Source organism: Mustelus asterias, chromosome 7 (assembly GCF_964213995.1).
Source record: "Mustelus asterias chromosome 7, sMusAst1.hap1.1, whole genome shotgun sequence".
Classification (NCBI taxonomy): Eukaryota; Metazoa; Chordata; class Chondrichthyes; order Carcharhiniformes; family Triakidae; genus Mustelus; species Mustelus asterias.
Genome location: NC_135807.1, coordinates 43,918,740 through 43,931,293, shown reverse-complemented (window position 1 = coordinate 43,931,293; position 12,554 = coordinate 43,918,740). Strand labels below are relative to the sequence as shown.

General features: G+C 41.9%; 1 protein-coding gene across 1 annotated transcript; it reads left to right on the top strand.

Annotated features, from left to right (window-relative positions):
* The first annotated feature begins 1,561 nt into the window (after window positions 1-1,561).
* pdp1 (pyruvate dehydrogenase phosphatase catalytic subunit 1) lies at window positions 1,562-8,475 on the top strand. Its single transcript, XM_078215993.1, has 2 exons — window positions 1,562-1,662; window positions 3,321-8,475. The coding sequence occupies exon 2, from the start codon at window positions 3,366-3,368 to the stop codon at window positions 4,989-4,991; it is 1,626 nt and encodes a 541-aa protein (XP_078072119.1). The 5' UTR covers window positions 1,562-1,662; window positions 3,321-3,365; the 3' UTR covers window positions 4,992-8,475.
* Window positions 8,476-12,554: the final 4,079 nt, after the last annotated feature.

Here is a 12,554-nt window from a genome sequence, read left to right as displayed (position 1 = left end):
CACCTCACCCTCACAGCTCAGCACTGTCCACCTCGCCCTCATAGCTGGACACTGTCCATGTCATCCTCTCAGCTCAGCACCGTCTACCTCACCCTCACAGCTGGGCACTGCCCACCCACCTCACCTTCACAGCCAGGCACTGCCCACCTCACCCTCACAGCCAGGCACCACCCACCTCACCCTCACAGCCAGGCACCACCCACCTCACCCTCACAGCCAGGCACCACCCACCTCACCCTCACAGCCAGGCACCACCCACCTCACCCTCACAGCCAGGCACCACCCACCTCACCCTCTCAGCTCTGCCCATCTCACCCTCACAGCCAGGCAAGGGCCACACCCTTACCTTTCCCCAATCCCCTCCAAACTGTTAAGGTTGATCATTTAGGGCAGTGATAAGACATTTCTTCACTCAAAGTATTGTGAATCGTTGGAATTCTCTATCGCAGAGGGCTATGGATATTCCATCGTTGACTATATGCAAAGCTGAGATAGGCAGATTTTTGGTCTCTAATGGAATTAAAGGATATGGGCAATGGGCGGGAAAGTGGACTTGAAGCCTAAGCTCAGCCATGATCGTATTGAATGCTGAAACAGGCCGTATGGTCTACCCTTGCGTACTTATGCTTTCTCTTGCATAACAGCTACCCCCGCAAGCCCCCGCAGTTATCCCCTTCTCCCCCTCTGCTAGATCGTCCCCACTTTCTCTCCCACTCCCTCTTCTAGATCCTCAAGCCCACTCTCTCTCCCGCTCCCTCTGCTACATCCTCAAGCCTACTCTCTCTCCCGCTCCCTCTGCTACATCCTCAAGCCCACTCTCTCTCCCACTCCCTCTGCTAGATCCTCAAGCCCACTCTCTCTGCCACTCCCTCTGCTACATCCTCAAGCCCACTCTCTCTCCCACTCCCTCTGCTAGATCCTCAAGCCCACTCTCTCTCCCACTCCCTCTGCTAGATCCTCAAGCCCACTCTCTCTCCCACTCCCTCTGCTAGATCCTCAAGCCCACTCTCTCTCCCACTCCCTCTGCTAGATCCTCAAGCCCACACTCTCTCTCTCTCCCACTCCCTCTGCTAGATCCTCAAGCCCACACTCACTCTCTCTCCCACTCCCTCTAGTAGATCCTCAAGCCCACTCTCTCTCCCACTCCCTCTGCTGCATCCTCAAGCCCACTCTCTCTCCCACTCCCTCTGCTAGATCCTCAAGCCCACTCTCTCTCCCACTCCCTCTGCTAGATCCTCAAGCCCACTCTCTCTCCCACTCCCTCTGCTAGATCCTCAAGCCCACTCTCTCTCCCACTCCCTCTGCTAGACCCTCAAGCCCACACTCACTCTCTCTCCCACTTCCTCTACTAGATCCTCAAGCCCACTCTCTCTCCCACTCCCTCTAGTAGATCCTCAAGCCCACTCTCTCTCCCACTGCAGGGTTACAGCACTCAGTGCTACCAGCTGACCGCTCCGCCCCCTCTCCATTTGTTACTGCCTTGGCGGTGACGTACGCATGGAATCCACCCCCGGGGCCAGCCAATCAGCGCGGGGGGGCGGGTGTCAATGTCAGGCGGTGGGAGCGCGCTGGCGCTCGCGCGGTTGTTGGCGGTTTGTTGGTGTCGCGAGCAGCAGCGCGAGGGCCAGGTGGCCAGCTCATGGTGGCGGCTGTGGCTGGCAGGTTCGTACCGGTTCATCAATGGGCGTCGAGCGGGAGAGTTCGAATCGGCGTGCTGGCTGGCTAGCTGGCTGGCCGGGTGGGCGGGATCTTCATGCTGGCAGTGTAGCAACCGGGGCGAGGCGGTTAGAGGGGGTTATTAGAGCCGAGCCACCAGCGTTGTGCGGGCGTTGGGTGCGGCTCTCCGGCTGGGCATGGGGTGAAGAGGCTGGGTCTTGTCAGGTTGCGGGCTGGGCCGCGTCCGGTCCGAGTCGGATGTGTGTGGAATACAGTGCCGGAAGCGGCGTTGTCCGCGCGCTGGAGCGGCTTCCAAATGTGCAGAGCATCCATTGAGCAAAGGGGCGGAGCAGCCTGCACCCCCCTGTAATCCAACTGAACACAGCAGCCAAAACACAACAATAACCTGTCATTAAAACCAAAGCAGAAAACGCTGGAAACTCTCAGCACGGCAGGAGAGAGAGAGAGTAACTAAAACTAAGTAATCATTTTTATTAAGACAATGATATCGTAGAGAGGGATTGTTGATGCCCTTGAAGTTTAAGTATTCACCCAATTTGATTTTATTCGCAGTGGGAGACATTTGTGACACGGTTGGGATTTTCTCTTGGAAATCCATCTCTGTGCCCACATACATTGAGCAACAAAATACACATCAGTATCATATTCTGCACCCTTTCCTTCTCCCCCTACGTTCTTTATGAACGGCATATTTTGTCTGTATCTGCTCTCAAGAAACCATACTTTTCACTATCCCAATGCATGTGATAATTCGACATGAACGCATTTTTTTTTAGCATTATTTTTAAAGAATTCATCTTTCCTGTTAGCTATTTATTTCCATTAATGCGTGGCTCACTGTGACACCAGGGCTATGTTTTTCTGAACAACTAGCAATGATTTGGGTCAAACCTTCCATGTGGGTGACTTTTCAATCGGATGAAAGGTCAGTCGTCCTGAAGTGTTAACTCTATTTCTACTCCCCACAGTTACTGACAGACCTGCTAAATATTTCCAGCATTTTCTGTTCTCATTTTAGATTTGCAGTATTTTGCTTTTCTGTTGTATCAATAATTTAAAATAAATTTTAAATCTTAAAATAGTTTTAAGTTGTATGAATTGTTTCATCTTTTGTATCTACATTGTCCAGCAGTTCATGAACTTGACTTCCCTTATTAAGTATTTGTTGGCTTAACAACAAAAGACAGCCTATTGCTTAATATAATGAATCATCAAAATTATATTTGTGCATCTGAGATGTATAATCTTTAAAAATATCCATTTAATGCTCAGGTATATTTGACAAATTTGAATATTCAAAACTATTAACATAATTGTCCTGCAGTTCTTGAAATTTTCAATGAATGTAGAAATGCTTTCCATGAGTAAGATGCTCTCAAAACCTATCTCTTTGACCAAGTTTTTGGTCATCTGTCATCCACATATCATCATCTGTAGTTTGATATCTTTTTTTTTTAAAGTCCCTCTCATTTTAATGCCTTGCAATGTTTTGCTGCATTCAAAACACTTGAGCAACATCAAAAAATATGTACTAATAAATCATCTAAATATATTATAGGTATTTTACATTGTTTTCCCCACTCTGATAATAAGTTTATGCATGTTACAATAGAGGTAATTGGTTTCATTCCCCATTTTTATAGGAAATGCTGGAAAAGTTGTCTTGCTGTACAATTTAGCCTGGTGAAATGTTGGTGCCAATACAGCTTGTGTTTCCAGCACTTCGAAATGGAGAGTTAAGCAGAGTATATGTCACCGCCTGCCGCCATCACAGTTTCCAGAATTACTTACCTGCACTAATCAATCGACAGCCAGAAGACCGATCCGTGCGAAAGACTTTTCCAAGATCCTTGCTCAAATGGGGCAAGCCTGAATACTTATTTGGTCATTTCCATTTAAGGAACTACAGGACCACGGTTGCACAGTTTTACAACCTCACTCCGCCTCAAGTTAACAGTATCCTAAAGGCAAATGAGTACAGTTTTAAAGTACCTGAATTTGATGGGAAAAATGTTAGTTCTGTTCTAGGTTTTGACTCTAACCAGTTGCCATCTAATTCTCCCGTCGAAGATCGAAGGTGTGCAGCTACCTGTCTGCAAACAAGAGGCACGCTGCTGAGTGTAATAGATGGACATGCAGGATGTGCCTGTGCACAGGCAGTCAGTGAAAGACTCTTTTACTATATTGCTGTTGCTTTGCTAAATCAGGAAACCTTACTGGAAATAGAGAATGCAGTGGAAAATGGTGGTGTTGTATTGCCACTTTTACAGTGGCACAAACATCCTATTGACTACTTCAGTAAGGAGGCATCAAAAATGTACTTTGACAGCTTAAGAACCTACTGGCAAGAGTTAATTGACCTCCACACTGAGGAGACTCCTGATACAGTTGAAGCTTTGACAAATTCATTCAAAAGGCTTGATAATGACATTTCATTGGAAGCTCAAGTGGGTAACAGTAACTCCTTTCTCAATAATTGGCAGTTGAGAGTGGCATTTTCTGGTGCCACTGTCTGTGTTGCACACATAGATGGTGTAGACTTGCACATTGCGAATACTGGAGACAGCAGAGCTGTACTTGGTGTTCAGGGGGAGGATGGAACCTGGTCTGCACTCACACTGTCCAATGATCATAATGCACAAAACGCGAGTGAAGTGGAAAGGGTCAAGTCTGAGCACCCAAAATCGGAAGCAAAATCTGTTATTAAACAAGACCGTCTGCTTTCCTTGCTAATGCCATTTAGAGCTTTTGGAGATGTTAAGTTTAAGTGGAGCATAGATCTGCAGAAACGTGTACTGGAGTCTGGCCCAGAGCTGTTAAATGAGAATGAATGTACAAAATTCTTCCCACCTAATTATCACACTCCCCCATATCTAACAGCTCAACCTGAAGTCACATACCATAAACTAAGGCCTCAGGATAAATTCATTGTACTCGCCACAGATGGGCTGTGGGAAATGTTACATAGAGAAGAAGTTGTAAGAATTGTTGGGGAGCATCTAACTGGTGTCCACCTTCAGCAGCCTATTTCTGTTGGGGGTTACAAAGTGACTCTTGGTCAGATGCATGGCCTATTAATGGAGAGGAGAGATCGCATTTCATCCGCATTTGAGGATCAGAATTCTGCAACTCATCTTATAAGGCACTCAGTTGGTCAAAATGAGTTTGGAGCTATTGACCATGAGCGATTGTCCAAGATGCTCAGTCTTCCTGAAGAACTGGCACGAATGTACAGAGATGATATAACAGTTACAGTGGTGCAATTTAATTCCCATGTTATAAATACACATTACAAGCATAATGCAGGAAACTAAACTTGTTTGCATAGCAAGTGTGGGTCAACGAAAGTTTGGATGCACAAGTTTGTGGAAATTGTACCATAATTGTGATTTAATATATTTATTTTTGACACAAATATTACAGTCAGGTCATATGTAATGGCTTGGACACTGGACTGTTTTAATTTAATTTGGAATAGCTCTGCAATGCTTTCATGTGACCAATATAAATAAGCATGATGGGTATAAGCTGATCTAAACATTTAGCTTTGTATGAAATGGAAAATAGTTTAATTGAGTCACTAATTTTCAATGGAATTGAAAATAAAAATCACGTTTATAGATATATTTCTGTACATTACAAGACGTTTCATGCATTATGATATTGTAAAATTATATTAAATGCAATTGCTTTGTTATCTCCACAGCATAGATGTTCCAGAAGGCGGAAATAGAACAGTAATATTTGTAGTGTTTGTAGTTGCTTTTATATTCTAGTTCAGATGCTGGCCTATAATCTAAATTAAAATATAAAAGCAAGTTGTTTGTTTAAGCTGCTGTTTATAGCCTGCACTACAGTTTTGCATTTTGTGTTGCAGGAGTAATTAAGATAATTTTTAAAAAAGTTTATTTTTAAGAATTGCATTCACTAACTGTATTGCAGGGGTTCAATCAAGCGTAACCAATGTTCCTGTAGTGAAGATTGTAATACGCTGCTGTTGAAAGGCTGGTGTGATTAGAAGGTTAATGTGATTGCAATTTTATAATTGCATATGGAAAGTTTTGCCTTCAATCTCCCATAGATTTATCATGTACACGCAGGAGAAGGATGAGAAAAGGATGTTTCAATGTTTTTAAATCTGTGCTGTAATTTTTGCTTTATGTATAGAGGGGAAAAAAGTTATAAAACATCTAAAATCTATCCTCAGGAGAAAGTTCTGTTTTTAAAAAATCTAACTTATTCTGGTGCTTTTGAACTCTTGCTCTATTTGACAAGCAAATATGAGAACTGTTGTGCATTTCATGCACATTTCAGGTCATTGACAATTGCCTTTTGAGTGCTGTAATTCATAATTTTTTTTCTGACTTTGTCAAATGGTGGCACTGCAATACAAGTTATAAACTGGCAATTATGAAGCATGTGGTGTGAGTATGTTTAAATTTTTTTAGACCACTTAACTATTACTCTGCCCTCTGAAAATTCCTAGGCTATGAAATAATAGATTGTATATTGCTATGGATTGTATTCGTCACTTGAATAACTTTTATGTGGAGGGAAAGTCTTAACTGTTTCCTTGCATTTTTGTGCAATTTACAAACATCCTACAGGTCAGATATTAAGAGCACATTGAATAGAGATACAGTGTGTATGGTTTGCATTGTCTTTATTTTAGTATTTCTTATGATTTGGTTTTGCCCTCTGAGCAGTAAAGGAAGATAACTCCTTTTTTTCAAGTTTGATTCTTGTTACAGAATACAAAATTATTTATACTGTAGTGTGGGTGAATATGCTGTTGATAAAACTGTTGCGAAAATAACTGGGCAAACTACATATAGCTATAACTGTAAATAGATTTTATTTTGTTAAAAGGTCTGTATTTATGTATATATCATGGTGCGCAGTACTAACTGAAACATTAATTCTAATGCATTTTACAGGAAAGAAATACAAGGAGCTCCAATTCTTTACCCACGATTCTGATTTTATATTTACATTAGTAACAAATCCCATGCATGTATTTCGAAAGATTTATGTAGATGAATTCTGGAGGAAACATATATTGAAAAGATTAGCTGGTATGTATATGGAATATTGTAAAACTATTCTGGCAATCCAAAAATAGCTACATCATATATTGCTATGCTGATATTGCATTGAGAGGTTATTAACCATCAAAAGGTTAATACATTTCCAGAACATTACAGTGCCAAATTGAGACACAACAACCTGATAACTTAAGACTTCAATAATGTTTACATCAGTTTGCTTGTACGCATATGGTGGATATGGATGAAGTGGACCATTCATCCCATCATTGGTAGCATTCAGAAAGAACTAACACTTTACATCTTTTCCTCCTTCCACCTCTCCCAGTCACTACTTAAATTATTCCATATATTTGCTTCCACAATGCTACTTGGGTGCCCATTTCACATATTGGTCATTGTATGCGGGATTACTTTCTGGAAACAAAGTCCTAAGTTTCTTTCTTGTTCGTACCTATACCAGTTTAACTTTAATAGGTCCGGGATTACTTAAGTAAAAACAGAAAATGCAGGAAAGACTCGGGCCTGACTGCATCTGTGGAGAGAGAGAGAGTCAGTGTTTCAAGTCCATGTGACTCTGAAGCGGGCTAGAAATGTGATGGATTATATAGCTAAAGAGGAGTGGGTGAAGAATGTGAAACAGAACAGGAAGGACAGCTAGAGCTCAGGAGAGGTTGTCAAAGATCTCATGAACGCAAGACAAAGTGAGTATCAATGGTAGTGTTAAAGACGGTAATAATGGCATAAAGGTTAGGTAGCTCAATGTATTAATTGTAGAACAAGGGTCAGTACTCTGAAAGCAAAGCAAGTTACAGAGGGGCTGTGGGGGAAGGGATTGGAGGGTGGGGGGAGGGAGTATCAAATTATCAAATATAATGGGACCCCATTTTGCACATCTTCAGTCTTTAACACTCTTATCCATGGCATCTTTGACAACCTCTCCACAGATACTGCAGACCTGCTATCTTGCTGGCATTTGCTGTTTTTATTTCAGATTTCCAGTATCTCCAATATTTTACTTATGCCAGAGTTATTTAATTTTGGTATGACTCATCCTATGACACATATGCACTCCCTTTTAAGACAAAATAAATCATTTTTTCTAGTTTTCCCCTCATTACTCATCACCCTGGCACAGTGGATCAGTCTCCAAGCACTTCTCTCATCACCTTCAGGACTTGAATGTACTATTTGAATCGGGTGAACAGCAACAATGCCTAATAAAAGCACTATCCAGTTTAAGCATTTCATTCTTTCCCTTATATTTTGTTCTATTGTCATTAGTGTTAGTTGACAAAGCAGCTTGAACACTTGCACATTGCACCTGGGTTCCTATGTACATACATTGTCCACAATCTAACTGCTGCATTGACTGGACATGCCAAACAGCATGCATGTTCATTCTTGATTTCACCTTTAGCTTAATACCGTTCAGAGTTTTTCTTTTTACTGCCTATTGCATTTTCTTGCGAGCAATACTTAATGCATGTTGAATTTCATCTGTACTCTTCAGCCTACTGATTATCTAACTCGCAGTAGTCCTATAAAGAGCAGTGATTGAACTTGGGAAACCTGTTAATTACAGCTCTTCTGTATCAAAAGGTTTCATTTGTAAATTGCTGTACTGTGAATGAATAAAGCCTGTTCAAGTTATGCTGACAAAGTTGTATATTCTCTGTACTGTTGATCATTGTATCTGCTTTATTGCCAACTATTTATGTTTTTTAAAATAAATATACTTTATAAAGATGTATTTGAGATTTTCTAATATTTAAAATGTTCACTTTTTAAAATTATTGACCAAATAATTATTTTTGTTTGAATTTTATTGTAGAAAGAATGCAATCAGGGCTCACCACTATTAAACTGTAAATCAAACAGCTCTTCTGCAACTACAAATAGTTAAAAATGGAAATTCAGAATTTGCTCTCCTGGATGGCACAGTGATTAGTACTGTTGTCTCACAGCACCAGGGACCCAGGTTCGATTCCAATCTTGGGAGACTGTATGGTGTGAAGTTTGCGCTTTCTTCCCATGTCTGCATGGGTTTCCTCCAGCTGCTGTGGTTTCCTCCCATAGTCCAAAGATGTGCATGTTAGGTTGATTGGCCATGCTAAGTTGCCCCTTAGTGCCCAGAATGTGTGGGTTAGAGGAATTAGCAGAGTGACTACTTGGGGTCACAGGTACGACCTGGGTAGGATGATCTATCGGAGAGTTGGTGCAGACCCAATGGACTGAATGGCCTCCTTCTACACTATAGAGATTCTATGATTCTAGTGGCTATGTTCCACAAAAAGCTATACTATAATACTACCCCAGTAAGATTGACAATTGAAATGCATGGGAAAGCATAAAGTTGCTGTGCCTACTCCATTTATATATTTTATATATAATAAAACTTTCCATAATTTGGGGCTTGTTCATTCGACTGTTTTTAGCAACATAGTAAATATGAAGCACCTTCTCTGCCACTGGAAATAAACTGACAAGTATGGAATCGAGTTCCTTCAGAATTTGTAACTCTTGGAGATTTGAAAAATGTCATTTTTACTTTTTGTCTCAATCCAATATTTTCTCCTTTTTCTTTGCTTTCTGTACCTGATTTGACATTGATTTCTGTATTCCAACTGGCACGTCCTAGTTCAATAAAGTCTGTTTGCATGAAGGTGGAGGCACTAACTGGTTCCTGGCCACTTCTTGGGTCATGATCCATTGCAATTTTAATGAAGTGACCATATGTTCCATTGATGTGCATGGTGAAGAAATAGCTCCCTTGATTTTGACTGCAGTCTCCAGATTCACATGTATCATTTACAATATATCTTTGGAGACTGAACTCCGAGCTCTCTCATTGCTCCCAGGCTGCATAAGTATCTTTTGGGTGTGTACTATGACTCTTAAGCCATGAGCAGCCTTCTCAGCCTCCATTGGAGAAGTGGTACATTTTCACCACACTCCATTCCTCATCTTCATTATATTCTTGACGGTCATCCTTTTCGGCACTTTTTAATCCCTTCGAGCATTTTTACATACGTGAATAAGAAGTGACAAACAACTGACTTTGTGCAAGAGCAAGTGGGTTGTGGGAATGGTTGTCGAGCACTGCACAAAGTCATTGGTGGCCTTAACTTCATGTTTACGTATCATCATTCTCCCTCCATCATTCTCATAAATGAGAAGAAATCTATCATTTTCCTTGTTATTATCTTCCTCCTCCTCGTCATCCTTGCTGTGATGGATCAGCAGAAATGAAGAGTACAAGATATGATTGAAACATAGAAACCCTACAGTACAGAAAGAGGCCATTCAGCTCATCGAGTCTGCACCGACCACAATCCCACCCAGGCCCTACCCCCATATCCCTACAGATTTACCCACTAATCCCTCTAACCTACGCATCTCAGGACACTGAGGGAAATTTTTAGCACGGTCAATCAACCTAACCCGCACATCTTTGGACTGTGGGAAGAAACCGGAGCACCCCGAGGAAACCCACGCAGACACGAGGAGAATGTGCAAACTCCACACAGACAGTGACCTGAGCTGGGAATCGAACCCAGGTCCCTGGAGCTGTGAAGCAGCAGTGCTAACCACTGTGCTACCGTGCTGCCCTGTATCACCCCTGATTGGATAACTATTTCACTCAATCTTGATTCTAATGCTGTTTCACGAGATGTGTGATGACTTGTGTCCTGCCATAAACTGCCCATAATCTTTGGTGGCAAAAGCAGAATGCCTGCCCTTCAGATATTTGATTTGATTTATTATTGTCACATGTATTAACATACAGTGAAAAGTATTGTTTCTTGCGCACTATACAGACAAGATATACTTTTCATAGAGAAGGAAACGAGAGAGTGCAGAATGTAGTGTTACAATCATAGCTAGGGTGTAGAGAAAGATCAACTTAATGCAAGGTAAGTCCATTCAAAAGTCTGACAGCAGCAGGGAAGAAGCTGTTGTTGAGTCGGTTGGTATGTGACCTCAGACGTTTGTATCCTTTTCCCGACGAAAGAAGGTGGAAGAGAGAATATCCGGGATACATGGGGTCCTTAATTATGCCGGCTGCTTTGCCGAAGCATCGGGAAGTGTAGACAGAGTCAATGGATGGGAGGCTGGTTTGCGTGTTGGATTGGTCTACATTCACGACCTCAATGGGCTCCCATTGAGAGTGAACGCTCTATGTTGGGGATTTCCCCCTACACGTTCTGCTCCTTGTAGGGATTACATGCAAATTTCTTCTGCACAAAGATTAAGTATATTAAATTAAGGGTGTCACCTGAGGGTTGACTTCCAAAGTTGTTTCAGCACTCTGCTGGTAATTGGAGGAAGGAATCTTAAGGTTTAGTAAACTCATCTTATTCTAATTCTATGTTTACGCATTATTCCCTTGTCCTCCCTTACCTACCTTTATATAAAATATATTTCTTTAATTATTTTAAAGACCTGAATCGTATCTCCTTGATGTCCACACTTAAGGCTATCTAACGTTATTGTGGTAACCAAAGTCTTTTAAGCTAGGTATGAATCTGGTGTTTGTTCTGTGAACCTTTTACAATGCTTTTATAAACCCTCCCATGTGAGGGAACTAACGTGGGACACTATTCTCAATATGATGTAATGAATGTCTTCCACAAAAACAGTGTTGTCCTTTTTGTTTAATCATCGGAGGAACACGTCCTGACACTATCCACTCCTGCAATGTTCTTGCATCACTGATCATGAACAGTCAAAGATTCATGTAATAGGATGTTTTAATCTCTCTCGCACTGAATAGCCACGAGCATGCAATCAGGCATGGTTTGCAAATTAAAGTGTTAAAAGTGAATGTGAAGCCCATGAATTTTGAGAACAGCAATCCACGCTTGCCTAAGAAGAAAAGTTGAGGACCACAATCCACAAAAAGTGTTTTTGCCTGCCTAGAGGAAAATAATTTCTTCAATCTTGAGGGGAAGGAGGAAGGGGCACGGATGAGAAAATGGGATGATTAGAGTAGGAAGAAGGAGACAAGGGAGGCTAAAGGGGTGAGGAGTGATCTGGGGAAGGGGAGAATAAAAGGAAAGTGAAAGGGTTGGGAGGAAAAGAGGTTTAGAAAGAAGAAAGGGAATGCAGGGGACAAGGTGAGGATGGGAGGGGAAGAGGGCAGGGAAGTGGAAAGGAGAAATAAGCTCAGGAAAAGAAAAAAAAGAGATGAAAAGGAGAAATGGGTGAGGAAATAGGAAGGGGAGATGAGTGGAAATAGGAAGGGGAGGTGAGTGGAAAGAGGAAAGGAGCGATGGGAAAAGGTAAGGGAGGAAGGGTGAAATGGATAAGGATGAAATGAGAAAGGAATACAATCACAGTGGAATCAATGTGATATGAAATCAACTATTTAGGATAGGGAGAAGATGGTACATGAGATTTAAACCATGAATCCAGCACTGTATCTTCATAGAACAGGGGTATGGTGAACAGTTTTGCTTTGACTGGACTGTCCTGGTTTTTCATTAAACATCCTGATGTCCTGACAACTTGTTCAAAATAACTCAAAGGTCCCAATTTGCAGCTTTTTCCTTTTTACATGAACCATATTAGAAGTTTCCAGCAGCAGCAGCTTTACACACAGCATTAGCATCCCTTCAGTTCACTTCTTCTCCCCTCCCTTTAACCTCGTACTCCATTTACTGGCAACAAAACTCAAAAAGCCCTCTTGACTGTGCCCTGTGATTTTGGAATGTCTCCCACTCACTGACCATTATGCATCTGCACCAGGATGTTCCTGCATGGGCAGAAATCCTTCTCACTAGCATCCAGAGCCAGCACTGGGACTGAATTCCCCCGTAATGGACTGGT

Bases quoted from the DNA above. Each gene is read 5' to 3' on its own strand.
- pdp1 (XM_078215993.1), top strand. From the start codon at position 3,366: ATGTTGGTGCCAATACAGCTTGTGTTTCCAGCACTTCGAAATGGAGAG.